Raw genomic sequence first — 27,128 nt, forward strand, 5'->3', positions numbered from 1 at the left:
AAGACAAGGGTGACGGGACCTTGAAGTCTTAACAGCCCAAAAGCAGAAGTCCCACTAAAAAAAAGATCACTTTATAAATCATAAAGATGGCTTTAAAATATTTATTTCTTCATCCTATCCTGCTGATTCAAAAGGCTGGAAGGACATTGAGGCATCTGCTATGCCCAGGAAGTGCCAATAATTCTGTGAAGCACAGTCCAGGGGGACTCTGAAAAAGGAAAATCAGAAATGACAGTGAGGGAAGTGAATGGAACATGCCAGGCTGGGTCACCAAATAATAGCTGTTCTCCAAGAGTCAAATTCCAGAAAAAGAACCTAATCTGAAGGCAGCTTGAGAATCCAAGGTGAGCTTATTAAAAGTCAAGATAACTTTGTGAAAAGAGAAAGATTCATGGCTGTTGGAGCAGGATAACATTGATTAATGTCAATGCTTTGCCTGAATCAGTTCTGTCAAGACTCTGAAAGCCCAGGTGCAGAAGAGAGAGAAACAACCATGAAACAGAGGGAGCGACTATTGGAGAGATGGTTACCCGAGAATAAAAACCATGGCCACCTTCTCATGCCAGCATGAACGCCATACTGGCAACTCTAGCTGTGGTCACAGAAAGGATAGGCATCCTATTGAGGAATCAAAACTGTTATTATTCATAGATGTGTCTTTTTTTTTTCTATTAGCTTTTCATGGAAGTGAAACATCTAAAGAAATATTCTTGTAAGAGACAACTTGGATGTAAAAATCCAATGTTCATATAATACTGCTAAGTGAAGATATTGGACACAAGAGCTCAGAGTCACAGACCTGGATTCAGATCTGGGTTGCACCATGTAGCATTCCTTGCTCAGCGCCTAGGTCACAATAGTGCTCAAATGAATGGTTACAGAACATAGGTATGGGATTTCTGCAAGCCCTCGTTCAAATACTTGTCCAGTGCCTAGTGTGTGCCTGACACATAGTCACAGCTGCTGGAGACATCAGAATTCAGGAAGATCTGGGAGTCAGGCATAGGGAATCTCTGACTAAGGAGTCAACACAGTAGCACTAGCTGCTAAAAGCAATTAACAAAGCAGAAAGTCCATTCTGGCAAGCTGCCTAAAGCCACTTTTTCACAATATGATGTCAGCTACAAGCAGCTTGTAACTTAGACTCTTTCTGTTGCTCAGAGTTTCTTCTTTAACTATACCTCCAACTTTAATGGTTTAACATGTCAGTTTGCAACTCAAAAAAAACCAATAACCAACCAACCAACAAACAAAAAATAGATTTATTCATGTCAGTTCAAATAACAGTGGATTGTTTCTATTTTAGTTTCCATTTGATAAAGTTTTAATTTTAAATGGCCACATTAAAGTGTATTTAATTTACTTGATAATTTTATAGGTATTCCACTTTTTCAGTTTAGTAATTTTTATTTTGTTGACAACTACAAAATTTAGGAAGCTGCCGACTCCTAAATGTTTATCTATTTTTGTCATTTTACCTTGAAATTATAAGTAAAACTATTTTCCTGAACTCAAAGGAGACCATGATATTAATCTTACTAAAATATGCTGTAATTATAATAGTTATTAACTATGACTCAACTTTCTCCTTTAAAGCAAATTTTAATTTAAAGCAAACATTAAATAAAACTCTACCTTTTGAAGACAAGAAAGCATTCATTTATTTTCAGGTAAGCAAACTGTTGGAACGATTTCATCAGGGCATTTGGTATTAGGACTACAGAGGCAAGACCTTGAATGGGCTGAGTGAATATTATAGCACTATTTCTGCTCTGGAGTCAACCTACTCATAAGATTTTAGTACCTGCAGCATACTTTAGAGGCACAGATCTGCCTGTGTTGAGACCTGACGGAACCCGTAAAGCAACAAAATACAGCCCCACAAAATTTAAAACCTAATGGAGATTTGAACATCTCACAGATGGTCGCCTGGGGTTCCAGTGGTCATTGGAGCGATGTACCATGTGACCGACATATGAAAGCAGGTGGGGTGTGCAAACCAGTGGGCCTAGGTGCCTTACTTAACGCTGTCTTTGCTGTGCAGGGTCCTAGCCTGAGCGTCGATGATTGTTCTGTGCCTGTATCATCTGTGCACAGGGTTTAAGTTTCAGAAAGTAAGGCTCACAAAAAAAACCCCGAAAGACAGGCTTTTGAAACATGAGATAGGATTGAGCGGGAACAAAGAGTTGGTCTGTGAAAGCACCGAGGATGATTTGTGTACGTTGACATGAAATAAAACAAAGTAGGGCGAGAAGAAAAGGGGAGTGACCATGGGGGGAGATGGGAGGGGAGGAGTGGGAAGATTTGGATGCTTAGCAAGTTGGAATAACACACAGAGAGCACGTGTTTAGCAAGTCGGAGTAACACACAGAGAGCACGTGCACCTGCATTGGTGTTCTTTCCTAGGCAGGTGTGGGTATCACCTTGTGAGAGACTAGGAAACCTCATTAGAAACTTTGCATCTTCCGAAGGCATGCTCAGCTCAGAGTAGCACAAGAGAATAAGGGCGGGTTTGAGGGAACTCTTAATAATTTAACTTTTAACCTCTTCACTCCAGTTATTTGATAAATGTCAGTTCAGTGAAATGGCTTTTACATTTGAGTCACGGTAACAATATTTTTTTGTAATATTTTCATGGTAGTTTTCTATCTTCTCCAGGTATTTGATGTGTTAGTGACGTGTCTTGCTACCCTATACATGTGCTTTTTGTGAGCCATGCAAGGGGCCTGTTATTTGGCCTCTCATGAAGATGCTAATTTAGTGCCTCCAAATGTTCGCTTTATTGCCCTGGATGAGAATAGAGGAAATGATTTGTGTCACCAACAATAGATTATCGCATCTGTTCGTAGCTCTTAAATAATTTAATAGAATTTATGGGGTCTTTTCTTTCTTCACTTGATGGCAAACAGATATCCTCTGCCTTATCTTGCTTACAAACACAAGAGAAAGACAGACATCTTTTAATTTGCCATTTGCCAGCCTAAGAAGGTAGACAGTAAGCAGTTTTTTATCTTATCATTTTTTAAAAAATAAAGTATCTTTTTAAACCTGGGAAAATGGAAAATATTATTAGCATTTTTGTTTTGTTACATAATAGTTTAATATATCTAAGAGTTACATTTTATGATGCAAATTTTAAAGAGTGTGACTTATTTAGTGGAAACTCTGAGATTTACATCACTGTGAATTTTCAGTAACCAGTGACAAATAGACTCTGCAGTGCCAGCCACTGATTTCTATAGAAAATATCTCTCCCACTGTCCACAAGGAGCATACCACATGGTCATGTCACAATGCAGGTCACAGCCATTGAGTTCACATTGTCTTGAGCAGAAGTTATCAGCTCAATCTCCAAGTCTAGGGGTACTGAGCTGAACCTAGGGTACCAGGAGGCCCCCAGAAGCCCCCCTTTCTGTCCATAGCTCTGCTCTGGGCTTCACACAGTTGCCTCCAGATGATAGCACGATGGTTGTCAATGGCTTCTCTGGGGTGGAGCAGAGAGTAACGGGGGTGGGGGGCAACAAATGCCTTGGTCGAACAGCCTGAGCGTGTCCATGCTAGGGGCTAAGTCATCGACCCCTACCCTCAGGGAGTGGACTCTCCCCATCTCCATTTCAAGATCACACACTGACGTCAGGTGAAGATGACGCCCTAGGGGAAACCACAGGAGAGGTATGTGGATGGGACTGGACCAGCAAGAACAGCTGAGGACCAGGACCACCTCCCTTGTACTCGGCAGGCCTCTGGCTTCTCTTACCTTCTCCTCTACTCTGAACAAGTGACCGTGTCTTATTCTGGAGAGATTAAACAGATGTCATCAGATCAGAAGTCCATCACTTTCCTATCACTTGTCTGTCACCTGCTTCCTTTGTACCTGCTCCCACCCCCCTTCCTTCGGTTAGAGCAGAGGAGTAATTTCTGCTCTCAAAGCTAGATTAGCCCAGACCATGTCTCTTCTCCCCTCTTGTATCCTCTGTGCCTTGTCTCAGTTGCTGCCCCTTCCTTAGACCAACACACATACATCATATACATGAGATGATCAATCCTTATTAATCTATGTCTCTCCGACTTGATACCCTATGAGAATATATAGGGGGAGGTAATCCCCCTCAGGAACAGTCATAGGGGAGGGGAATAATGGGAAAATGGGGGGGGGGGAGGAATGGGAGGATACAAGGGATGGGATAAACATTGAGATGTAACAAGAATAAATTAATAAAAAAAAATCTATGTCTCTCCATATATATTGCTCTGCCTTTTAAAACTGTTAACAACATTCATTTCTGGTCTCTCTCTCTTGCTTCATCATTTATAGGCCATTTTTTTTTGTTGTTGTTAACTTTTTTCCTTACCAAATTCAAGTGTTAACCCTTCCCAAAGCTGGCGCTGGGCGCTATTTTCATTATTCCTTCTCTTTTCACATTGTCATATTCAGACCTGTGGTTTCCTATGCCACTAATAACCTGAGGGTTCCTAATTCACAAATTTATATTGACCAGATGTCTACCCCAAGATGAAGCTAATTGCAGTGCCCCGGGGGCTGGGCCATTCACAAAGCAGCACCTCCCCTAGCTCTCTCCGCGTCTCCCAGCAGTTCCTTCAGCCTTTCAGCTGCTCAAACCAGAGCGGTCAGGAGTTTTCATGGTAGTCCCTTCTCTGTCTCCTGTCGCTGCACACCACATCAACAGGTTGTTCATCAAATACGCACTCTGTTCTCTGTTGTCACCCCAGTTTAGAGATCTCTTCTGCAATCACCACACAGGCTCTTTTTTGAAGGTTTTTGTATCACTCCCCCAAACCACAGCTAGGTATATATGTCTCTTCTGTTTGTTTGTTTTGTTTTGTTGAAGCAGGGTTTCTCTGCGTAGCCTTGGCTGACCTGGAACTCACTCTGTAGACCAAGCTGTCCTCAAACTCATAGAGATCCACCTGCCTCTGTCTCCTTGGGTGCTGGGATTATAGGCCACCGCATGTCTTTTTTTAATGGAAGACATTTCACCCTTCCTCCTGTACACTGCTGTAAAATAAATTCCTGATTTCTCTTAAGTGGGTCTTGAACTCCTAAACACTTGCTAAACATTTTCTGCTGCAGCCTCTGGCTTCACTTCAGCTTCTTCTCCTCACTTTGTATTTGGTTCATGGCCATCATTAGGGTAGTCGCCTCCATGTTCTTATGCCTGGAACGTCCCCACATCGTTAGTCTGGTAATTTGCCTAACTCCTTAGGACCCTGCATCGGTTTAAAATAGCTGTTAACTATCTACAATAGCTTACATTTTCGTTCAGAGTGCGTCTTAAGAATTTCTGGGAGATGATGACAACGATGTTGCTGCTGTTGATGCTGCTGCTGTTGAGGTTGAGGATGATAATGATTTTAGTACCAAGTCTCATATAGTCTAGGCTGACTTTGAACTTACTATGTTTGAGATTGACCTTAAATTCCTGATCCTCCTACCTTCACCTTGTAAGTTCTTACACACAGGTGTGTGCCATCCTGTTCTTTCTGTGGGTTTATTATGGATGCTACTGCCTTATAACCTCTGTGTACATCAAGTCATGGGGACTCTACAAATTGGGACTCTCTAAATACACACAGAAAGAAATTCAAACATTCCAAATCCCAAGTTTCCCATACCATACTTTGTTATGAGGCAGCATTTTTCATATTGGGGAGATATAATGACTAATTCCAGCGCAGACTTCTTTCATTCAATATTTGTATGTGTGTATGTGTGTGTGTCTTTCTCTATGTGAGTGTGCATGTATGTGCATATGTGTCTTTGTGTGTCTTCTGTGTGTGCATATAAGTGTATGTTTGCCTTTGTGTGTCTCTGTGTGTATGCATGTATGTGTTTCTTTGTGTGCTCTGTGTGTGTGTATGTATGTGCATGAGTGTCTGTGTGTATGCATGCATGTATATGTGTGCCTTTGCGTGTGTCTTTCTGTGTATGCATGTATATATGTGTATGTGTGCCTCTGTGTGTGTATCTTTGTGTATGGTGTGTGTGTGTGTGTGTGTGTGTGTGTGTGTGTGGTGCAGTACAGCTGGAACATATGTAATCCTTACCACCATGAATAAGTTATACAGAGGCCAAGTATGCCTGTAGAAAAAATGTCACCCAATAGAAAAAATGTCACCCAAGAATAGGAATCCGTGGGCTTGGTGACCAGCTCTGCCAGTGAGTTTTATGCTTTTGGCATGTCATTTAGTTTCCTAATGACTAGGGTGTTGTCATCGTTAAAATCCTACAGCGATTCCACAAGGAAACAAATATTGAAGCCCCTGGAAAGGTATAGAATTTCTAAGAAATGTGAGCCACTCCTGCCTTCCATACCTTGTCTTTCATTTATAAATGTGGTGTGATTTGGCTTGCAGGTTTTTTAAGTGGTAGTGGACACAGTCAGTCTCACTGACAGGATGAGGTGTTATGTTCTCTCAGTTCATATAAACTATTGTTAAGAATCTACCTCAGGATGGCAATATGAAGCTAAGTAAATGTAGTGAATTCATTATGGATCCCCGTTTTAATTCTTTGCTAGCTTTTCAGTCTTTGCTAATCGAGTCTAACTATGTTGAGGGTGTCAAGCCACTTTCTCCAAGAAATTAATTAGAGATCAGTCTCCACGCTAATTGTAAATTACTGCACTTTTTCATTGTTAAGTGTTTAGTGGAAGTGCTGTTTAGGAAAATGATTATAGATTATAAATGGTTTCATTAAGTACTTCATTTCTCCGTCACTCTCGCAGGTCTATAGTAATAAATGACTTTAATATTCTTTCTGCTGATAATTTAAATGAGATCTAGAAGATGAAACATTATTTTGAAACAAGTTTAATTTAATTGACCCAGCATGGCTTGGGATCCTGCTGCCTGTGATACTTTCATGATTAAGTACCAGAGAAGACTTTGCTATGTGCAGATTTTAATTATTTCCATGCTATGGGAGAGCCAATCTTCTTCCCACTACATCGGTGAAGATATTAGAAGCCACCTTCTCACAAGTTCTGTTTCTCAGGTTCGTCACAAATGGCAACTCAGATAGGCTATAACAAAACTGGCACCTTATAGCAATGGTTAAAAAAAAACAACACAACAACCAACCAACCCAAGGAACAAAACCCAGCTGTGATTGGGTCTTAAATATCTCTGTTATGACAAGGTGACGTTCTAGTAATTAGAATGTCTATGTTATAGTTAACTTACTGTACCAATAAAGGCTGTGTTGCTCACCTCACCTAAAAGTCACTAAGAATGACAAGCATGACCACTGTAGGCTTTGCACAACTTTGTAGCCTTCACCTGGTGTCAAGAAAGCAAGCCACCTGTCATCATCATCTGCATCATCATCACCATCATCATGATTAACTTTAATGAACCAATGCTTAAGATTGTGTGCTAGAAGTGACAGTGTTTTGACTAAATTTGGCTTTGATAAGCAAGAGACATAAGGGCAAGTTTTAATGCAGCTTCTTTTATTTTTCTATTTCTACCTTACTATTGAACGCATCCCACTTTGTTCAACTGGGAACCGTTGCCAGGCCAGTGTGGCTACAAAGGCCTCCTCTGCTGACTGGCAGCAGCTTCAGCTGGAGAAGAGAAACTGAGGCAGGAGGGTGGCTAGGAGCCAGCTGTAGAGGCGTTCTGGGAGAGGTGAGCGAGCAGGAGATGGAGCAGTGCAAGGTGAATGCTGGGGTGACACACCCCCACACAGAGATGAGGACCACAGGCAGTGGTCTCTGCCCCGATTGATGATGGCAAAAACACCAAAGGAAGGGACAGGTCTTAGTGGCACTCCCCCCGCCCTTCCTGCCATGGGTGGGTCTATGCAGAACAGCCAGGTTGTAGGACTATGACCTCAGGGCAAGGAGCCAGAGTGGACTGATGGCTGTCACCTGTTCCCAAACTTACTCGCACACCCATGTAGCCAACGCCTCTCCTCTTAAAGTGAAGTAGCTTCTGCTGTTACTTCTCAGAGCCTGGTGACCTGGGAAGTCCCCTTGCCACAGATGTCCAGACATTGGGGAACTCACACTCTGGCTTCTCCTTGAGATGGAGATGGTAGGCTGGGAGCTTCAAGCTTCAGAAACATTTCTCCGAGGCTGTGCACCCTGGCTCTGGATGGCTCCTGGCCTGCCTGGCTCTGAGGACCTCGAGGCCTCAGTTGCATTTGGAAAATTCTTCCCTTTGAATTCTAAGGCAACCATCCTGATGAACATATTGCATCTGATTTAATAAAGCGATGGCCCTTATCGTTCACCAGAGTAAAAAGATGATGTAAGAAAACACGTACTATTTTAAGTGATGTTCCAGGCAGGAGAGTGCTTCTGTTAGTTGAGTGTCCTCAGCTTCACACAGTAAATATGGAGTGAAACATGGTCGGTAACAGAGTGGTTTAAGTGAGAGGGAAGGGCAGGTGTGTGTTTGTGCATGTGCGTGTGTGCATGCATGTCTGCAGTACATATGTGTGTGCATGTGCACGTGTGTGTGCAATCATGTGTGTACTTGTGTTCATGCATTTGTGCATATGTATGCATGTGTATACTTGTGTGTATACATGTATGTGTGCACATGTGTCCATGTGTGTTCTTGTGTGTGTGCCTGTGTGTGCATGCGTGTGTACGCGTGTGTGTGTGTGTGTGTGTGTGTGTGTTGGGATGAATTTAGATCATGAACAACTGTAGTAGGGAATGTGTGGTTACAATTAAAGAAATAAAGAACTTTAGGGTGGAACACCAAGAAAGATTTTGATATGGTAGGCTGTATTTTCTGAAAACTTGGGTGAGCACACATGCGAGGGAGAGGGGTGGTGTTCAAGAGGACACTGTCCAAAGAGAAACTTCCAGGCACAAACCTAGACATGACTATAAAGGGGCAAGCGAAGGCCCCGGGTGGAGAACTTGCAGGGCTGACCCCTGTACCTGTGACCTATGGCTTACTGCTAGTCATTGGGATGTGGGAAGATGAAAGTCCTTCCAGACCAGACGGAGCTCTTGCTAGCTCTGCTTTCCCTGAGATGTACTTAAGCCCTACTTTACTACGACAAATTTGCGTCTCATCATCAGTGGAGTGCGATTAATAGAAATCAAATTGATTTGAGCAATCAGTGAGGAAATGTCGGTCCAGCCTTCGCCTCCTCCCCTGGGAACGCTTGTCTGCTCATCTCTGGTCTCCAGGCCTCAGAGGCAGAGAGACTTGAGGAGAGATGACAACATGCAAGCATTTTAATTGATTAAAGGCTGACCAAACTAATTGCACAGATGTATTATAAAAAGTAATTGTACTTTGGATATTCTTTTCACCAAGGCTAGTTGTAGTCCATAGTCCTGATGCAGAAGGTTCTAAAATAGTTTATAAATCAAAGTGCTGCCACTTTTGAGATATTTTGCCATGGTATATTGCTACTATATTGGTCATTTCTAAGAAGACTTATGTGTAAGAAATAGTATTTGATTAAAACTCAGTGTAATTTAAAAAATTCTCATGTGCTTTGAAAGTTTAATTAAATCTCAAGTCATAAAAGTGCAGATATTAATTATCTTTATAAAGTTCATCCTTCTGATAATTAAGATGAGGTAATTACAGGATTAACATTTAAAAATTATCTTTAATGTTTTTCCTCATAAAATATGCTAATATATGCTAATTTTAAAATAACTTCCACAATATAAATCCCATACCTTTATTTCCTTCCCCTAGGGATAGCCCCGTTATACACTAGAATGCACCCTCTCAGACTTGTCCTGCAGACGTGGATGAGGATACACAAATGTACACACGGACGCGAAGTGTGTGCTTTGGGGTTTGTGGGTCTATGCTATATATCATAAAAGGCATGCAGTGGTATTTCATTAATGTGCCATACTTTGTCTTGCTGGATCTCCTTCGGCATGTGTCTGTGGCTTCCTAAGTTTCAGTGAGCCATCAGCTACTTATCTCTCTTCCATTTTTTCCATGTAATTCCTTAAGGTTTCACCGGGTCTTCACACCTGATATTACTGGATTTAAGTAAATGTGTCATTATTGTTCCAAACATATTTAGTCTATATTCAGCATAACATGCTTGAAAATTTCTATTTCCCTTCCATCTCACATTTTTAGTATTTTCTGAACAATAATTATGTGTGTATATACATCTAATTCATGTTTGAACATATTTTCTAAACAGTTCAGTAATTTTGAGATTTTCCTCTTCTCAAAATTAACTTGTAACCAAGTTTTAATTTATGAATCTACATTCAGTGTTTTCCACAATGCACACCTGGCCCTGGTTTCAAGTTTTATTTTTCTTCCTATGTTCTCAAACCTAATCTCACCCTTTATGATTTCTATGACGTTACTAGTGATATTTGCGTGCATTCGTTTATTCAGTCCTTCCTTTTAAAATTTTATTTGAAACAAACATTTCCGTATCTTATAGCATATATGCACTTCTATCATTATTAGCATTAATAATTGGTGTTAATTTGAATATATTTCCCCTCAAACCTCCAGACCCCTGAAAGGGTGGTATGTAAGGCAGGTACTCATTTGTCTGTATGTTGCATTTTGCCACTCTTATTTTTTGTTGGGTTTTGTTATCTTTTTTTTTTAAACTGGTTTTTCACTTGATGTTTTAAAATTTTTCTAAGTAAATCTGTTCTTTGCTAATAATTATCTATCACCTCCTTTATGCTATTTCACAATTAAACTCTCATTCTCTGATTTTCTGTCTGTTTCTTTGTCTGTCTGTCTGTCTGTCTGTCTGTCTGTCTCTCTCTCTCTCTCTCTGTGTGTGTGTGTGTGTGTAGATAGTTTTGTATAGCCCAGGCTGGCCTCAAATCCATCATGTAAGTAGAGATGCCCTGAAGCTCCCACCCCTCCTGTCTCTGTGTCCCACATACTGGGATTACACTCATGTGCTATTCCTCTGATTTTACTATTGATTTCCTGGTCCCACTGCTTTAGTTTTACCATTCAAACTAATGATTCAACAAAGAGTGAACTGTACCCTGTTTTGTTCTTCACTGGAGTGAGACTAAGTCTTCACCAGTTGATATTCTCTTTGGAATTCTGAAGTTATTTTGATCATGTTAAGAAATTTTTCATCTTTTTCAAATTTACTGAGTTTTACTGAGAACCAATGTGTTTTAGCAAATGTCTTCTGGGAGTTAGAGTTATTCTATAACTTTTCTCTTTGACTTTCTTGTGTTCTTTTTGTTGTTGTTTTTTGTTTTGTTTTGTGTTTTGAGACAGCTTTGCAGACCAGGGTGGCCTCAAACTCACAGAGATCCATCTGCTCTGCCTCCTGAGTGCTGGGATTAAAGGCATGTGCGGCCATACTTGTCGTCTTTTGACCTGCTTATTGAAGTACATTAATGGGTTGCCTAATGCTGTTCTGTCTTAGATTCCTGGAATAAACCCGACTTTATGAAGCATTTGTTGCTGTTTAAATTACACTTGACTTTACTCACAAGAGAGACAGATCAGCGGGCTGAGAATGCCATCAGATGGTACTATAGCAAGTCTTTTTCCCTTAGCACGGCCCTTTAAATTGGGTCAGGAGTTTTTGTATTATTTGTGACAAATGAAAAATGAAAGTCGTAGAACTTTGCATGGCCCAAAGTCACACGAAAATAAGAGATACTGTTGAGTAGAATTTATTAATTCCCCAATCAGGTAAATTCAGGGAGAAGGGGTTTAATTATTTCAGTAATTTCTACCAGCTCAGTATTTATAGGCTATGAGTTTGTTTTTTCAAATTAAAAAAAAATAACTTTACGTGGTTTCTCTTTACATTTTTCCACATTAAGGGAGTGGGTTTATTTCTACTTTAAATGTGGAGCCTTTACTGCGAGGCACAAAGCAGAGGTTACCCGTAAGTGGTTTCTGTGGATGAGGACGCTCACTCTCGGTGATCAGGCATCTGTTTTCCGGCCATAGGTGGATGCTGATGCTCAGTTAATCCAAGGTGATGCAGTCAGGATGAAAGCAGGAGAGTCTGCACCCATTCCAGAAGCTGTGCGTCAAACTTGAAACCTTTCATCAGATTCATCTCGGCGGTCAAGTCAACTGTTGGTCCTAAGAATTTGTATCACATTAGCGACTAATGCCAACAAACAGATTCTGTTTTCATCTCAGGGATAAAAATAAGAATATGTTTACATCAAGTATTTGAGTCAGGAGAACTAACATGCTATTTTCCTCATGATTCAGGATGCTATGTTGTAGAAAGCTAACACATTTTTTTATTAAGGATTTGATAAATTGGAAATATTGTGCAAACTTTATAAAAGTCTACTTAAAGATTCTCATCTCTGTATTAGACTAGGCTGGACTTCTCTGAGAAAGACGAATTCAAGTTGTTCCATTAATTCAAAAGTTTGAATAAGATTTTGCTTGCATGTCACTGAAATAGAATATCTTTTTCTTAAGTCAGAGTTATAAAATATTTTTAAGTAAATTCCTTTTGGAAGGGGTTCAAGATAGGGTTTCTCTATGTAGCCTTGGATGTCCTGGACTCCCTTTGCAGACCAGGCTGGCCTCGAACTCACAGAGATCTGTGCGCCTCTGCTGGATTAAGGGTGTGCGCCACCTCTGCCCAGCTTGTAAAATCCCTTGTTTTAAAATAGTCTGTGACTTTTTTTTTCTAACATGAAAATCATGTGTTTATTCTCACACAGCATGGACTCTGTCTCTAAGCAACAGGCTAATAGTGACATGTTTTCTTTTTTCTTCGCTTGGAATTTATAAATGATACATATAATCTAGGATCTTGTTCTTATCAAATGTGCAGGAAGCCACACGTTCCCGGAAGTTGGTCATTCTTCAAGCTCTACTTTATTAATGAAAACTTTATGTTCTAAAACAAGGCTGTGGCTGGTTCCATTTCTTATTTCCACTGAAGGTAGCCTAATTACAGTTGATCTACTTACTTGTAGGACACTTATTCTGACTCAGCCTCAGTAACCGGTGCTGATAGCTCACGGCACAATTTACACAGTGCTCAAACATACTGACCACTCTCTTTTCAGTTGTGAATACAGCCCATTCAAACGAGGTAGTTGGAGAACGTGTGTAAAGTTTGAAGCAACTGACATTAATGTCAATGGTAGTGCTTTCTCATATTCAAGGGTAAATATCCCAGTTACAATAGAAAAGCCATAAAGAGGGAAGGATTATTTTGTGACTTGTATATTTAGCAAATTTTAAAAAATCCAAACAAACCAAAACAACAACAACAACAACAGGAGCTCTTGTCAGGCATATTTGTGAAATGAGTTCTATTTCATAATCTTCCATTCTTCTTAATATTTTAAATTTCAAGTCAAGTATTTTAAGCAAGTGCACAATATTAGTTCCAATGATAAAAGTAAAATTATGCTTTAATTTTAAGGAGCACTTAATAATGCATAGATTTCTGATGAAGACCCTAATAAAGCACCATGCTTGCGTTTATGGCCAGAAATGTGTTGTTACATTTAATCTCTGCAGTGATCTATTGAATGACACACGTTTGTAATGTATATACAGATTCAGAGTGATGGGCACTTAGACGTCCATCACTATAGACTTTGAAGGAAACACAACATCCTATTCTCCTTGAAGATGGCCTCCAGTTAACCTGCACAGGAGAAACAGCAAAGGCCAGCCAGAACGACTGGGTCCTGCTGCGCATGCGCAGGGGTCTCTCGGGAAAGGGCACAATGGTATCTCAGTTCCCAAGCCCAGTCAGTTCTTGGCATCTCTGCTTAGGAGTCATACAGACTTCTGATAAATTTTGAATGCAGTGCATTTGAGCACGAGGCCGACGTCTCTCCGTCCTGGAGGAACAGGACCGATAGCCAGAACCGTGTCCCAGGGGATGCTGAATAATCGTCGGGTGACCTTTCTTGGCATCTCCCTGCTTTTGTTCACATTGGTGTTTCAGCAGCTGGATTACTGGAAAGGTCATGTTGTCTGAATGTGGCCTGGAAATGCCCTTGACGATTGTACACAGAAGGAGGGATGCGAGAGAGAGAGCAGGGGGACTGATGAGAGAATCGAGCCCTGGGAAGGCAGCTACAGGAGCGTGTGCCGTGGACTCGCCGGGAAATTGAGCTGAGAATTAGAAAGCCAGTTGCTCAGGGAGGTTTCACAACAAACAACTGCAGGCTTTGTGTCCTGATGTTGTGGAGAGACAGAAATGCCAGGCACCAGTGGGAAATGGAATAAACTGAATGTCTGGAGATGGGGCGTGTCTAAAGCCATTATTTGCCTGGTTTTTCTATAACCAGGTCTTCTCGTGTCCGTAACTTTTCGGTTTCATAGTAAAAAAAATTATTTAAAAATTCCAACAAGAGCGATAGACGTTTGTTCTAGGCGTGAGAACTGCTGGGCAATGAAAACTCAATAATTATTGGCTGGTTTTACTCATTTTGTTTCTGAAATACGTGAGAGGAGTGAAGGGCTCTAGAGAACGTTCAGGGGGGAATACTGCCTTGCTGTCCCCGTGTTAGTGACTAAATGCTAAAGGAGCATGCAAGTATTTAATAAGTTACATTTTACAGATTCAGCTCACAGTGCACTGTCCTTCAACTTGCCCTACAACAGTCATTTTCACCTCCTTTAGCGCTATCCCTACAATTTCCTTCTCTGGTTCTCTCTCTCTTTCTTTCTTTCTTTCTTTCTTTCTTTCTTTCCTTCTTTTCTTCTTTCTTCTTTCTTCTTGTCTCTCTTTCTCTCTCTTTCTTTCTTTCTTTCTTTCTTTCTTTCTTTCTTTTCTCTGTCTCTCTTTCTCTCTTTCTTTCTTTCTTTCTTTCAATTTTTGTTATTTTTAAACATTTCACCCACCCTCTTTCCTAACGTCTGAGAATCCTGATCTAGGGATGAAAAGAAGAACTTCATGTCTCAACCATGGAAATCCTTCCGGTTATCTTAGGGCACATTCAAAAACAATGGATGGTTTTACTTTTTAGAGGACAGACCACTGCACAGCACACAGCCCATGGGAGACACAGAGGGCATCTGAGGGAAAATAAACACCAGATTTGTAATAACGTGAGCTATAAAGGAGCAAAGACACCCACGCGGGAAAGTCCTAACTGGACAGAAAGAAGAGAAGAAGTTATCTACTCTCTGTGCAGTGCCATCGCCTAATGGCTGCAGCGTAGTGTGAGGGAAGGCTCCTCCTAACAAATCAAAAGTCCTGAGAAGCCACTCTGAAAGGACTCACTCTACACTGTTCCCTCAGATTTGTCTCTAGAACATCCATTGATTTTGCTTCCAAATGAGAAACATCAGAGTCACCTGCTACCTGCAGTTTAGTTTGTAGAAGGCAGGCACCTCATTGGCTGCACTCTGTATTTTAACTTGTATTCATCCCTGTTTCTTGAGATGTTTCTGGGCAGAGAAATCTTCAGTGGATTTCATTAAATGGGTGTGATTTAATAATGAGATGTGTGATTAAGCACAGCCATATAACTGAATTGGAAGGACACCTGGGTGTGCACTCATTGGACACTGCCTTTATTCCTGGTGACGTGGAACATGACATAGAATGAGTGTGTTGTTTAGGGAGAATAAAGTAGTGATCAGCTATTTAGTAATTTCATTTAGAGAGCCTGTAGAGAAAGTTTGGCCTTGAGCCAAACTTAACCTTCCTGACACTGGTGAGGATCCGGGACTTTATTGCCACTGCACACAGTAAGGGCCGCGTGCTGTTAGCAGTAACCCATGTGAGTTAGCTATGTACGACTCTGCTCTAAGTAACCAGAGTTATGGAGAAATAACTCTGGAAGCCTTAATGTGGAATTAGTGGTATAATCTAGATGTGCACTCTCCCTTTACCTGAAATGAGAAGGCAACAGGATGGAGCTGATCTTGTTTGCTTCCCTCAGCTTTGCGATGTCATGCGAATGGGAGACGTAAGGTTTCCTCTCGACTGTTTCACTGCCAAACGTTGATGTGCACTTGGGTGGATGAGGGAAATGGGTGTCTGGGAGCTGAATTCCACTGGGTGATCACCAGTGAGTGTGGAGAAAACCAGTGTAGGCTGTGTCTCTGTCTGCTGCTCTAGTCTCCCCTGGGGCCAGCCTACCCTTCCCTATTATGCTGTAGTGCCCTGGTCCCTGTTCCCACAACAGGACCTTGCTGCCTGCTTCTCTCTCCTTGGTTCTTAGTTCTCAGCATCGCTCATGGCGTCGGCTTGTTGAAATTAGCAGCAAGCTATGAACTGTTGAGCCCAGGCAACTACCATAGATCCGTTTTTACAGCTTCTGTGAGATCTCGTACCCCTTTTTTCTTCCTTCCCTCTAATCCTGTTATCCTTCCTCCTTTCCCTCCCCCTCCCCCTTCCTCTCACCATCATTTCACATGTCTTTCTTTACTCAGCATCTACACTTGAGTGACCCTGTGGGTTTAGCTTCTATTTCAATGTTGTTAGTTTACGGCATTTAATCTTTTCAACTGTAACTCCCAACTCCAGAGCTTACTTGACAATCAGCCCCTGGGACTAACTTCCCTTCGGATGTCTCTGTCTAGCATCCACAGTCATCCGAACCCAAACTAGCCCAAAGCAAACACTGTCCTTAATGTTACGGCCCTGTGCTCCGTAACTCATGCAGCAGCGTTTATATGTACCTCCCATTCAAGCTAGAAACCTCCAAATCATCTTACACCAAAAACAAAACAAAACAAAACAAAACAAACATACACACACAAAAAACAAAAAACAAACAAACAAAAAACCCCCAAAACCAAAACCAAAACAAAAAAACCCCTACTTGTTATTTTATCTGTTTCTTTAAAAAGTTTCATTGCTTTGTCTAGCTGTGTGGGTGGGTGGTGACATGTATGCACCATGACACATGTGTGGAGGTCAGAGGACAATTGGCCGCAGTCAGTTCTCTCCTTTCACCACGTGGGCCCCAGGGATCGAACTCAGGCCCTCAGGCTTGATAAAACTCCCACTGTCTCTTGGATCAGTGTAGTTTTTCCCCCCTAAAGTTATTCTGTTGAGATAATGTTTTCATGAACGAGATTTAAAGCTGCGCCCCCCACCAAATGGACTGTTTATCTGGGTCTTATCAGTGCATTGTGGAAAAAAAAAGTTATTTTCATGTTATGCTGCCACATATTAATGTTGTTAGATGGAAAACGAGAGAGCAGATGTCGGTGGGAATTTACAGAAGCAGCTTTTATTAATTTAGCTTATGTGAACTCCCTCCTGCCCTGTTCCCAATCTTAATTTAATGAAATATGTTTAAGGAGCTGTAAATCTTTTACTGTTGTATGAGCAGGGTTCTCATTTAATTGTGATTGTTTTTCTTTTCTTTACCAGAGATGAAAAACAACGTAGAAAACAGAGAAAACAATTAAAGCAATATCTCAGTAGTTCCCCTAGCAGCTCAAAAATTATGTCTAGATTAAAAATTAGTGCTGATAGCAGGAGATTGTGTGGGGTTTCTCTCTGTGACTAGTGCATTAGGCAAACAAATACATCACTTTATCTAAAGGGTGCAGTATGTACTGCATGCTACAAGGACATAAAGCTCTTCTGATGCTGATGGCTAAACCCTTTATAAGTTATTGCTTTTATTTCCAAAGACTGTGGAGTCAAGACATGAAGCAATGCTTAGAACCATTCGGTGACCATGTAAACCCAATATGGCTCATTTGTTTTTATCGTTCTGCTGGGTTTAAATGTGATTGCCTCACAGAAAACGATCATTTGAAAACTTAAACGAGAACTTCAGGACATGGCAGGGATCGTGCTCAGCGTCTGATCCTCATCTTCTCCTGGACACTGAGGCCAGCTTTTGACTTTGGAGACAATAGCACCACAGTGTGCTATTTTACCCTGGTTAACTTCAACCTTTTGTCTTTATTCATAGCAAGGAGAGTTGGCTTTGGGAAGAGCTAAACGTTACTTGCTTAACAGAATCTCTTTGGTACATGCTCTGCCTGATGGGGTCGTTTCCATCGTCTGATTGGGTGGAAGCTGGAAAGAGCACACTGGGACCGAGATCAAGCCTGGCTCTTCTTGGGACCTGCCCAAGGGCCGGAAGGACTGGTCTTCATAGTCTACAGATGACTGCAGGCGATTTGCTTAATGTGCAATAGCTGTTGGGAGTTTTTTTATCCAAGTCCCTTACTGTTTATCAGGCTATTTGTCTTAACATCTCCCCTTCTCCAGGACCAGTCTTCAAATGTATTGTTGCAGTGGATGCAGGTCTGGGGTATAGAGCACTGTCCAGGGGGCCATGGGACTCAAGAGACTTGAGTGTCCCTGTCGGCAAGACATTGAGTGATACCTTACCCCTTCTCCCAGCCTGGCCCAAGCAGGAACACAGCAGTAGCCGGGTGAGGACTGCTGTCCAGGACCAGCCCTTTTCTTTGTCTAGGGCAGAGCTGGAGAAGTAATCAGCACCCTGAATCTTTTCCAGCATATTTTAATATAAATAACCTTGGCTCTAGCTATCAGTAGACATGCTAATTATTTGTTCACACATGCATGGCCAATTTCCAGCTCACTTGGGGACTTCTCATAACTGAATTTTTATCTTTTGTGTTATGACAACATGAGACTCACTTCTTTCTTTCTTTCTTTCTTTCTTCCTTCCTTTCTTTCTTTCTTTATTAGTTTCTTTCTTTCTTTCTTCAGATTCCAAGTTTTAGCACTTGGGGGGAATCTATTTTATAATCACACGTGATTTTCAAGTCCAAACAAGAACCTAGCATTCTGAAGCAGGTAGATTCTTTTATAGTCTTGATAGAAACCATCCTTCTCTTGAAATCCTGTCTTCCTGGTGGCATAGACTTGATTTAAGGACCTATCACTGCAAAGAAGAGAGGGTTGTGGAGCAAGGCCAACCTGGCAGTGGCAGATTGTTCTCATAGATAAGCAGGGTCTTACGTCAGGAGAGGGGGGTTAGGCCTCAGCGAGGACAACTGTCACCGCTCATGCAGGGCGAGTGTGCACTTAGAGGAACACTGGTCCCTCATTTTCAGTTTCCTGGGACTGTTTTAGGTTCTGGGACTCTGCTAACAATGACTCTAACTGGGACACGATGTCATATGCAATGTTTTTTTTTCATGCGAAGCTCTCATTAGTGTAAAAGTCTAGTCAAGTGGTTAGCTTGAAAGCTGAGTCACTCTCTAATTTGCCTCCACAATTCAGGTTCCCTCTTTATTTTACTTGGTAGATTAATCTCAGCCAGCAGTGCATTAGGGTCGCACTTTGATGGGGTGGAAACACACACACACACATCTGACATTTCTGGGCATGTGGGCTGTGATAAATTTAAATGTGTTCTGGTGGAGCATGAATGTTGAAACAGCTGAAGACTCATCATTGTTTTTTAACTTAAGGATGGAGGAAATGGACCACTCTGGGATACTTAAAAATAGCAACTCTCTGGGAAAGCAGGAGCAAGTTGCCAAATGCCACAGAACCAAGGGGCGGTGTTCTGCAGCCCAAACTGGGCAATTTATATCAGTGTCACTTGAATATCTGATGTGTATTTTGGTCACTGAATCACCCCGCCGGCATACCGTAAATAAAGCATAATTTATTTTCCTTTCGCCTTCAGAGTTTTAGCCAATTGAATAATAACTTTCCTCACCTTTACTGAACATAGGACAGACAGGCTTATACAAGCTGGGCGGATTTGATGAGGCCACTGCCCCAGAGAGTGGGTTCTAAGATGGTGTTTTGTAAAGACGCTGACAACGAGACAGCCCAGGTCACTTTGGTTATGCTTTGCAGTGTTGAGAGCGGTGATATCATTTGGATGTTTACAAATATTTCAACCTACTGCTGAAAGGTCCTCTTAAATATTTAGGAGTCGGGAGTGAGTTCACGTCTTGCTAACTCCCAAAACTCCAGTGGATGTCTATGGACAGTCCTACAGGCACAGAGAGCAGAGACATAATTTCACTTCCAGAAGAAAACCTTTGTGAGGACTTATCATTACAAACCAAAATGGGCATGGATGTTTCTCTTTTGAGCATCATGACAACCCTGAGTATTAACATATAGATTATGCATCCAAATCTTACTTGAGAAGTCGAATTAAAATCCAGAGAGGTTAAATGACTTATGCCAGATAACATACCCAGTGAGTTGAGTAAGGAAAGTCAGCGCCCAGTTTTGCTTAGAGGACAATGTCCGTTGAAGCAGTCACACTCCCATGTCACTACTATTGCTTATGAGATCTAGGACTCCCAGCACGTTAAACATGCATTTTAGAAATACGTTCCAGAGAGAATAGTTTGAACTGCTAATGTAGTTGAGAACTTTATTAAACTTCATTAAAGTGAAGAATTATTCGGTTTAAGTGGAAGGGGTCAGGTGCTCAGTGGACGTGGGTTGGCAGCAACAGATAGAGTAGACAGTCCAAGGCAAAGACGAAATCCGTCTTCTCGCACTCATCGACCTGGGCCTGCAGTGTAAGAGCCACAGGGCACATGGATGCTGAACACAGTCCAATGGATGCTGTCTGCTGTACCAGTGCTGGAGGTTCTTAAGAACTGTACCTAGCACGGCTTTAGGTGAGCCTAAGCTGGGCTTTGTTCTTAATCTTTTATATAATTACTGTAAAATACTGCATACTATAATTATATAGTATTTTATATGATAATTACCTTTGAGGGCATACATGCGTTTGTCAAATGAGTCCCCTTTGGAGCCTAATGGTATTATTTCTCTCAGTAATGTGTCTTCTGAAACAGTGAAAAGGCAAATTTCAGGCTAGCTTCTGCTCAGTACCAGACTGTCTGCACAGAGTTTGAGAAGTTCCCAGAGAGTTACTGAGTTTGTGTTTCCTAAAGGAGACTGACCATTTTTTCACCTGGTTATTCTATAGGATCCCTCGAACCAAAAATGTGGCGGGAGAAAGAAAACAGTGTCGTTCAGCAGCATGCCCTCAGAGAAGAAGATTAGCAGCGCGCACGACTGCATCAGCTTCATGCAGGCTGGCTGCGAGCTGAAGAAAGTGCGCCCCAACTCTCGCATCTACAACCGTTTTTTCACCCTAGACACAGACCTCCAGGCTCTACGTTGGGAGCCTTCCAAGAAAGACCTGGAAAAAGCCAAGCTGGACATCTCTGCCATCAAAGAGATCAGACTGGGGAAAAACACAGAGACATTCAGAAACAATGGCCTCGCCGACCAGATCTGCGAAGACTGCGCCTTCTCTATACTCCATGGGGAAAACTACGAGTCTCTGGACCTAGTCGCCAATTCAGCAGATGTAGCGAACATCTGGGTGTCAGGCTTACGGTACTTGGTCTCGCGTAGTAAACAACCGCTTGATTTCATGGAGGGGAACCAGAACACACCGCGGTTCCTGTGGCTGAAGACCGTGTTTGAGGCCGCAGATGTCGACGGCAACGGCATTATGCTAGAAGACACTTCCGTGGAGTTAATAAAACAACTCAACCCCACCCTGAAGGAGTCTAAGATCAGGTTAAAGTTTAAAGAGATCCAGAAGAGCAAAGAAAAACTAACCACCCGGGTGACGGAGGAGGAATTCTGTGAAGCTTTCTGTGAACTTTGCACCAGGCCGGAAGTGTACTTCTTACTTGTCCAGATATCTAAGAACAAGGAGTATTTGGACGCCGATGACCTCATGCTCTTCTTAGAAGCCGAGCAAGGGGTCACCCACATCACTGAGGAAATGTGCTTAGACATCATTAGGAGATACGAACTTTCCGAAGAGGGCCGTCAGAAGGGCTTTCTCGCCATCGATGGTTTCACCCAGTATTTATTATCTCCGGAATGTGACATTTTTGACCCAGAGCAGAAGAAAGTTGCCCAAGACATGACCCAACCTTTATCTCACTACTATATCAATGCGTCTCATAACACCTACCTGATAGAAGACCAGTTCAGGGGACCGGCTGATATCAGTGGGTACGTGAGGGCTTTGAAAATGGGCTGCCGGAGCATCGAGCTGGACGTGACGGATGGCGCAGAGAACGAGCCCATCCTCTGTAATAGAAACAACATGGCCACGCACCTTTCCTTCCGAAGTGTTGTGGAGGTGATCAGTAAGTTTGCCTTTGTCGCTTCCGAGTACCCGCTCATTCTCTGCCTGGGCAATCACTGCTCCCTACCTCAGCAGAAAGTCATGGCTGAGCAGATGAAAAAGGCGTTCGGCAATAAACTCTATACGGAAGCGCCTTTGTCCTCAGAATCCTACCTCCCATCTCCTGAAAAACTGAAGAACATGATCATTGTGAAAGGAAAGAAGCTCCCTTCTGAGTCGGATCTGTTAGAGGGAGAAGTGACGGATGAGGACGAAGAAGCCGAGATGTCTCGGAGGATGTCCGGGGACTACAACGGTGAGCAAAAGCTTATCTGGCTCTGCCGAGAGCTCTCTGATTTGGTATCCATATGCAAGTCTGTTCAGTCCAGGGATTTTGAACTGTCGATGAAGACGCAAAACTACTGGGAAATTTGTTCATTTAGTGAAACGGAGGCCAGCCGAATCGCCAACGAGTACCCAGAGGATTTCGTCAATTACAACAAGAAGTTCTTATCGAGGATCTATCCCAGTGCCATGCGGATCGATTCCAGTAACTTGAACCCACAGGACTTCTGGAACTGCGGTTGTCAGATCGTGGCAATGAATTTTCAAACCCCTGGCCCAATGATGGACCTGCACACGGGCTGGTTTCTTCAAAACGGAGGGTGCGGCTATGTCCTGAGGCCGTCTGTCATGCGAGATGAAGTTTCGTACTTCAGCGCAAATACAAAGGGCATTGTGCCTGGAGTGTCCCCCCTGGTGCTCCACATTAAGATCATCAGCGGTCAGAACTTCCCGAAGCCCAAGGGAGCTTGTGCCAAAGGGGATGTCATAGACCCCTACGTGTGCGTGGAGATCCACGGAATCCCAGCTGATTGCTCCGAGCAGAGAACTAAAACCGTGCAGCAGAACAGCGACAATCCCATCTTTGATGAGACTTTTGAGTTTCAAGTCAACCTCCCTGAGCTGACCATGGTCCGGTTTGTGGTTTTGGATGATGACTACATCGGGGACGAGTTCATCGGGCAGTACACGATCCCGTTTGAATGCCTGCAGCCCGGGTACCGGCATGTGCCCCTGCGCTCCTTTGTGGGGGACGTCATGGAGCACGTGACCCTTTTTGTCCACATAGCAATAACCAATCGAAGCGGAGGAGGAAAAGCACAGAAGCGTAGCCTTTCAGTGAGAATGGGGAAGAAAGTTCGAGAGTACACCATGCTCAGGAATATCGGTCTTAAAACCATAGACGATATCTTCAAAATAGCAGTTCACCCTTTACGAGAAGCCATAGACATGAGAGAAAACATGCAGGTAGGAAAACAGCCGTGCAGTCGTCCCCCCTCCCCCCCCCCCACTCGCTGCCTCTGTTATCCACACCCATTTAAACTGGTGACTGCGTGGTTTGCTGCTGGTTGCTTTGCAAATGTTCAGAGACACGGTGCGGATCCGTGCACCACTGAATGGTGCTCCTTGTCACCTATGAAAAAACGGGTGCCTCTGACTGTGAATGCAAGGTTGAATCTGGCCAGCTAATGGTGCACCAGTATAGCAAAATGCAGGGTATCTTTTCCATGTACTTAACATATAATACTTGATTAACAGGAATGTATACATGAACAATGTGGGAAAAGTAAAATATAAAACGTGGGTAAGAGCTGAGGACATGGCTTCAATGGGTAAAAGTACTTGCCATGCAACCTAGGTTCGAACCCCAAGCATCCCTATAAAAAGTTGTGTGTGGCTAAATGTGCCTGTGACCTCCTGTTGGGTGTGAGTGGAGACAGAGAGACCTCTGGGGCTTGTTGGCCAGCAGCCTAGCTCCAGGTTCAGACAGGGGAACCCTGTCTCAAAGAAATAAGATGGACAGTGATGGATGGGGTACCCTACATTCTCCTCTGGTCCCTTTGTGGGACAGGCATGTCTATCTGACATAAACACACACACACACACACACACACACACACACACACACACACACTCACACACACACACATGTGGGAGTAGTGTATAAAATACATACCAATCCATATGCATGTGATTTGAAAGCATCTATGTAAAATACTTGCAGATACAAATATAGAAAAGAATTTGAAGTCGCATGTTATAAAAACGAAGCCCATTGTACTTTTAGTTACTAAGTGTGTACTAACAGATTATTACCCACAAGAGAAAACACGGCTAAACAAATACAACTCACACTCAAATTAGAAAGGTGGTTTAATTGGAAGGATGTGGATTCTGGGCTAAACCTGTCCCTGTGTGGTCCTGAGCAGATGCTCGCTGGTCTCTGATCATCAGTTTTCTCTGCATAAGGCAAGAAGGTGAGACTCATAGCGCAAGGCTGTGGTGAGGCCTGAGTGAGCGTACACAGGAACTGCTTTAACACAGAGAAACCCAGGCACCTTCCCTTCCTCATGATGCACAATCAGAGGTGGCTTCACACTTCTTTTTCACGCTACATAATGTATTTGATTGAGTGAGGACAGCATTTTTTTGAGAAATGAGCAGACAGCAAGTATTCACTAAGGTCTTGTATGGCGAGCTGAACATAATTCAGTCACTCTTTTTCTCTTGCTAGCGTTTTTATAATACTCACCCACCCAGAAGGTCTGCCCTCAAGCAAGCAGATGCATTAGAAAAAAAAAATAACTTCTCAGATCTTGCAGTTAATAAATGTCAAAGTTAGACTTTAAATCCCTGAGTGCCCGATGCCAAAATCCATTATAGTTCAAGTAAAGTGGAACTACCAAGCCATGATGTAGTGAAATTATTAACTCACAGAGAAGTTCTTCAGATAGCCGAATAGTGGGAAATAGTATGACATGAAAACTCACGTGTGAATACCTATGATCAGACTATGTATATTTGATTCAAGGGAGGTTGCTTAGCCAGTTAAAAATAGCCTCTGAATATGCTCTTATCTTATATGTAATATTCCTTATTAAATATGACCTTATTGTAAAGCCCTAGGTTAGATTACCTGTAGGTAATTTTTATACCTAACTGCATTCAAATTTGGCTCCATGTATTTCTTATGTAAGTCTTGAAATACAACCTTTAGTTCATGTTTTTTAAAGAATATTATCTTGAGAAGAGTACTTGACTGGGGTTCAGCCAGAAAAGCACTTGGCCTGGAGTTTAGAACTCCAGAACCCACTTAGAAGGTGGATGTGTTGCAACTTCCTGTAATCCCAGCATGCTTGAGGCCAAGGCAGCGGCCGCTGGAGCAGGACAGGGAAATGCACCTCCTACACGCATGAAAGAAGACACCCAGGTCTCCACATGCAATCCACACACGTGTGCATACAGGTGTGCCACTCATACAAACACACATACATGCGTGTATGCACACCACATACACATAATAAAAGAGAAGAGCTGTTTTATAAGGCTTTTAAAGGCAGTGTTAATAATTAATGGCATCCTAACAAAGTAGTTTGGAGAAAGAATTATTTGGAGAGTAGTCTGTAAAAAATAAAAATACCACGATAACTAATAAATTCATGAGACATTCAAGTAGGTTAGATGCTGCTCGTTACTAATGAATGTAATACATATAATTTCTATTCCAAGTTATTACTTTAGCATTGGTTTGAACACATTAATAATAGCCCCCAGAGTACCTGAAATGTGTCACAGTCTCATTAAGAAAAAGAAATTAGAAAGCACACCCCATGGTGTAATTTAACCAAGAGTGAGGCCAGGCTCAATTGTCTTCTGTCATTTCTCTGTTGTGTGAGTCTCACTCTTTGCCTGTCTGTCTTGTGACTCTCTTCCTCCCTGTGTATGTCTGTCCCTGCCATTTGCTATATGTTAATTGGACACCACAGGAAGCATCACGTGGGTAAGAGTGGGACGTTTAACAGAAACCTTTAGTTTTTTTAGAAGGGATTAAGTCATGGACTCCATCTACCCCAGCTGACCCAGAGAGCAAACAAACCATCAAAGGCTATCAAGCACTATCCGTAGGTTGTCTTCAACATTTATGGCAGATAATCATTTTATAAGATTGTTTCCAATTTATTTGCTTATTTCTTGCATTTATTACCATAAAATACATAGGCACATGTGTCACTCTTGGGTCAAGAGGCATGGAAGAAAAAGACAATTTTAGATGATTAAGCAATGAATTACCTTAGGTTGTAGAAGGTGATTATATGGGAAGTTCACAGTAAGTAAGATTGGCCATCACACTGCCCTCTTAACAGGACGGTGCACAGGAGATAGCAGTCTCATGCGGCCTCCAGGTATATTGCTACCTCTCCCTGAAGCTCAGCAAAAGTTTCAGTCTCTTTGAATGTAAGAGACATTTTCATTATATTACGGTGCCTCAATTTTGTTAAAAATTGCACCATCAATAGATAAGATGTCTACTGTCCTGAGATGCTAAGGGATATGGCATATTATACAGTGGCATGCGGATTCTCTGATTCCTGTGATAAAAATTCAAATGAAGTATTCATGTCTAGGCTTTGCTAGTGTGTGTGGGGGGATTCCAGTTGCTATGTTGAAAAGCACTGGGCATCCTTGAGCCATAGTCCGCTTTGTTTCTGATGGATATCTGTGGTCATTGGTAAATAGTGAAACCAATGGCTCAGGCCGTGAGCCATCTCTCCGTGTCACCTCTGCACGTCACAGCAGATTGGCTTGACTGTAGTCCAGGTGGCTCTGCCTTGTACATGTCTCTGATGGTGCAATTTGGTGAGTTTATATTGGGTGTAAGCTGGGGTGCAGTTCCATGTGGTCAGACATGTGACTCCATGTTTTCTCCCCGTAGAACGCCATAGTGTCTGTTAAGGAGCTGTGTGGACTCCCGCCGATTGCCAGTTTGAAACAGTGCCTGTTAACCCTGTCCTCTCGTCTCATCACCAGCGACAGTGCTCCCTCTGTGTCTCTAGTGATGAAGGACAGCTTTCCCTACCTGGAGCCTCTGGGTGCCATTCCAGATGTGCAAAAGAGGATGCTGGCTGCATACGACCTGGTAGGCTGTTGCAACTTCCCGTTTCTTAACCCTATGTATAGAACTCTCTAAAAGCAGATGTTCTTGGTGGGTTTCCAAGTCCTAGAACACAGCGTCTGCCTGTGTGGTGTGGCTGGAGGTGGTAGCCAGAGTTTGCCATTCTGTGCCCATCCCCAGTGAGA

The 27,128-nt window shown here is 42.4% G+C and overlaps 1 protein-coding gene across 1 annotated transcript in view; it reads left to right on the forward strand.

The window, feature by feature from the left end:
* Plcl1 (phospholipase C like 1 (inactive)) overlaps positions 1 to 27,128 on the forward strand; it is a 306,702-nt gene that overhangs the window by 228,904 nt on the left and 50,670 nt on the right. Inside the window, exons 2-3 of the mRNA XM_051153833.1 lie at positions 20,823 to 23,297; positions 26,764 to 26,967. Of these exons, the coding sequence (XP_051009790.1) occupies positions 20,823 to 23,297; positions 26,764 to 26,967 (2,679 nt within the window). The remainder of the gene's footprint in view (positions 1 to 20,822; positions 23,298 to 26,763; positions 26,968 to 27,128) is intronic.

This window comes from Acomys russatus, chromosome 12, assembly GCF_903995435.1.
Source record: "Acomys russatus chromosome 12, mAcoRus1.1, whole genome shotgun sequence".
NCBI classification, from domain to species: Eukaryota; Metazoa; Chordata; class Mammalia; order Rodentia; family Muridae; genus Acomys; species Acomys russatus.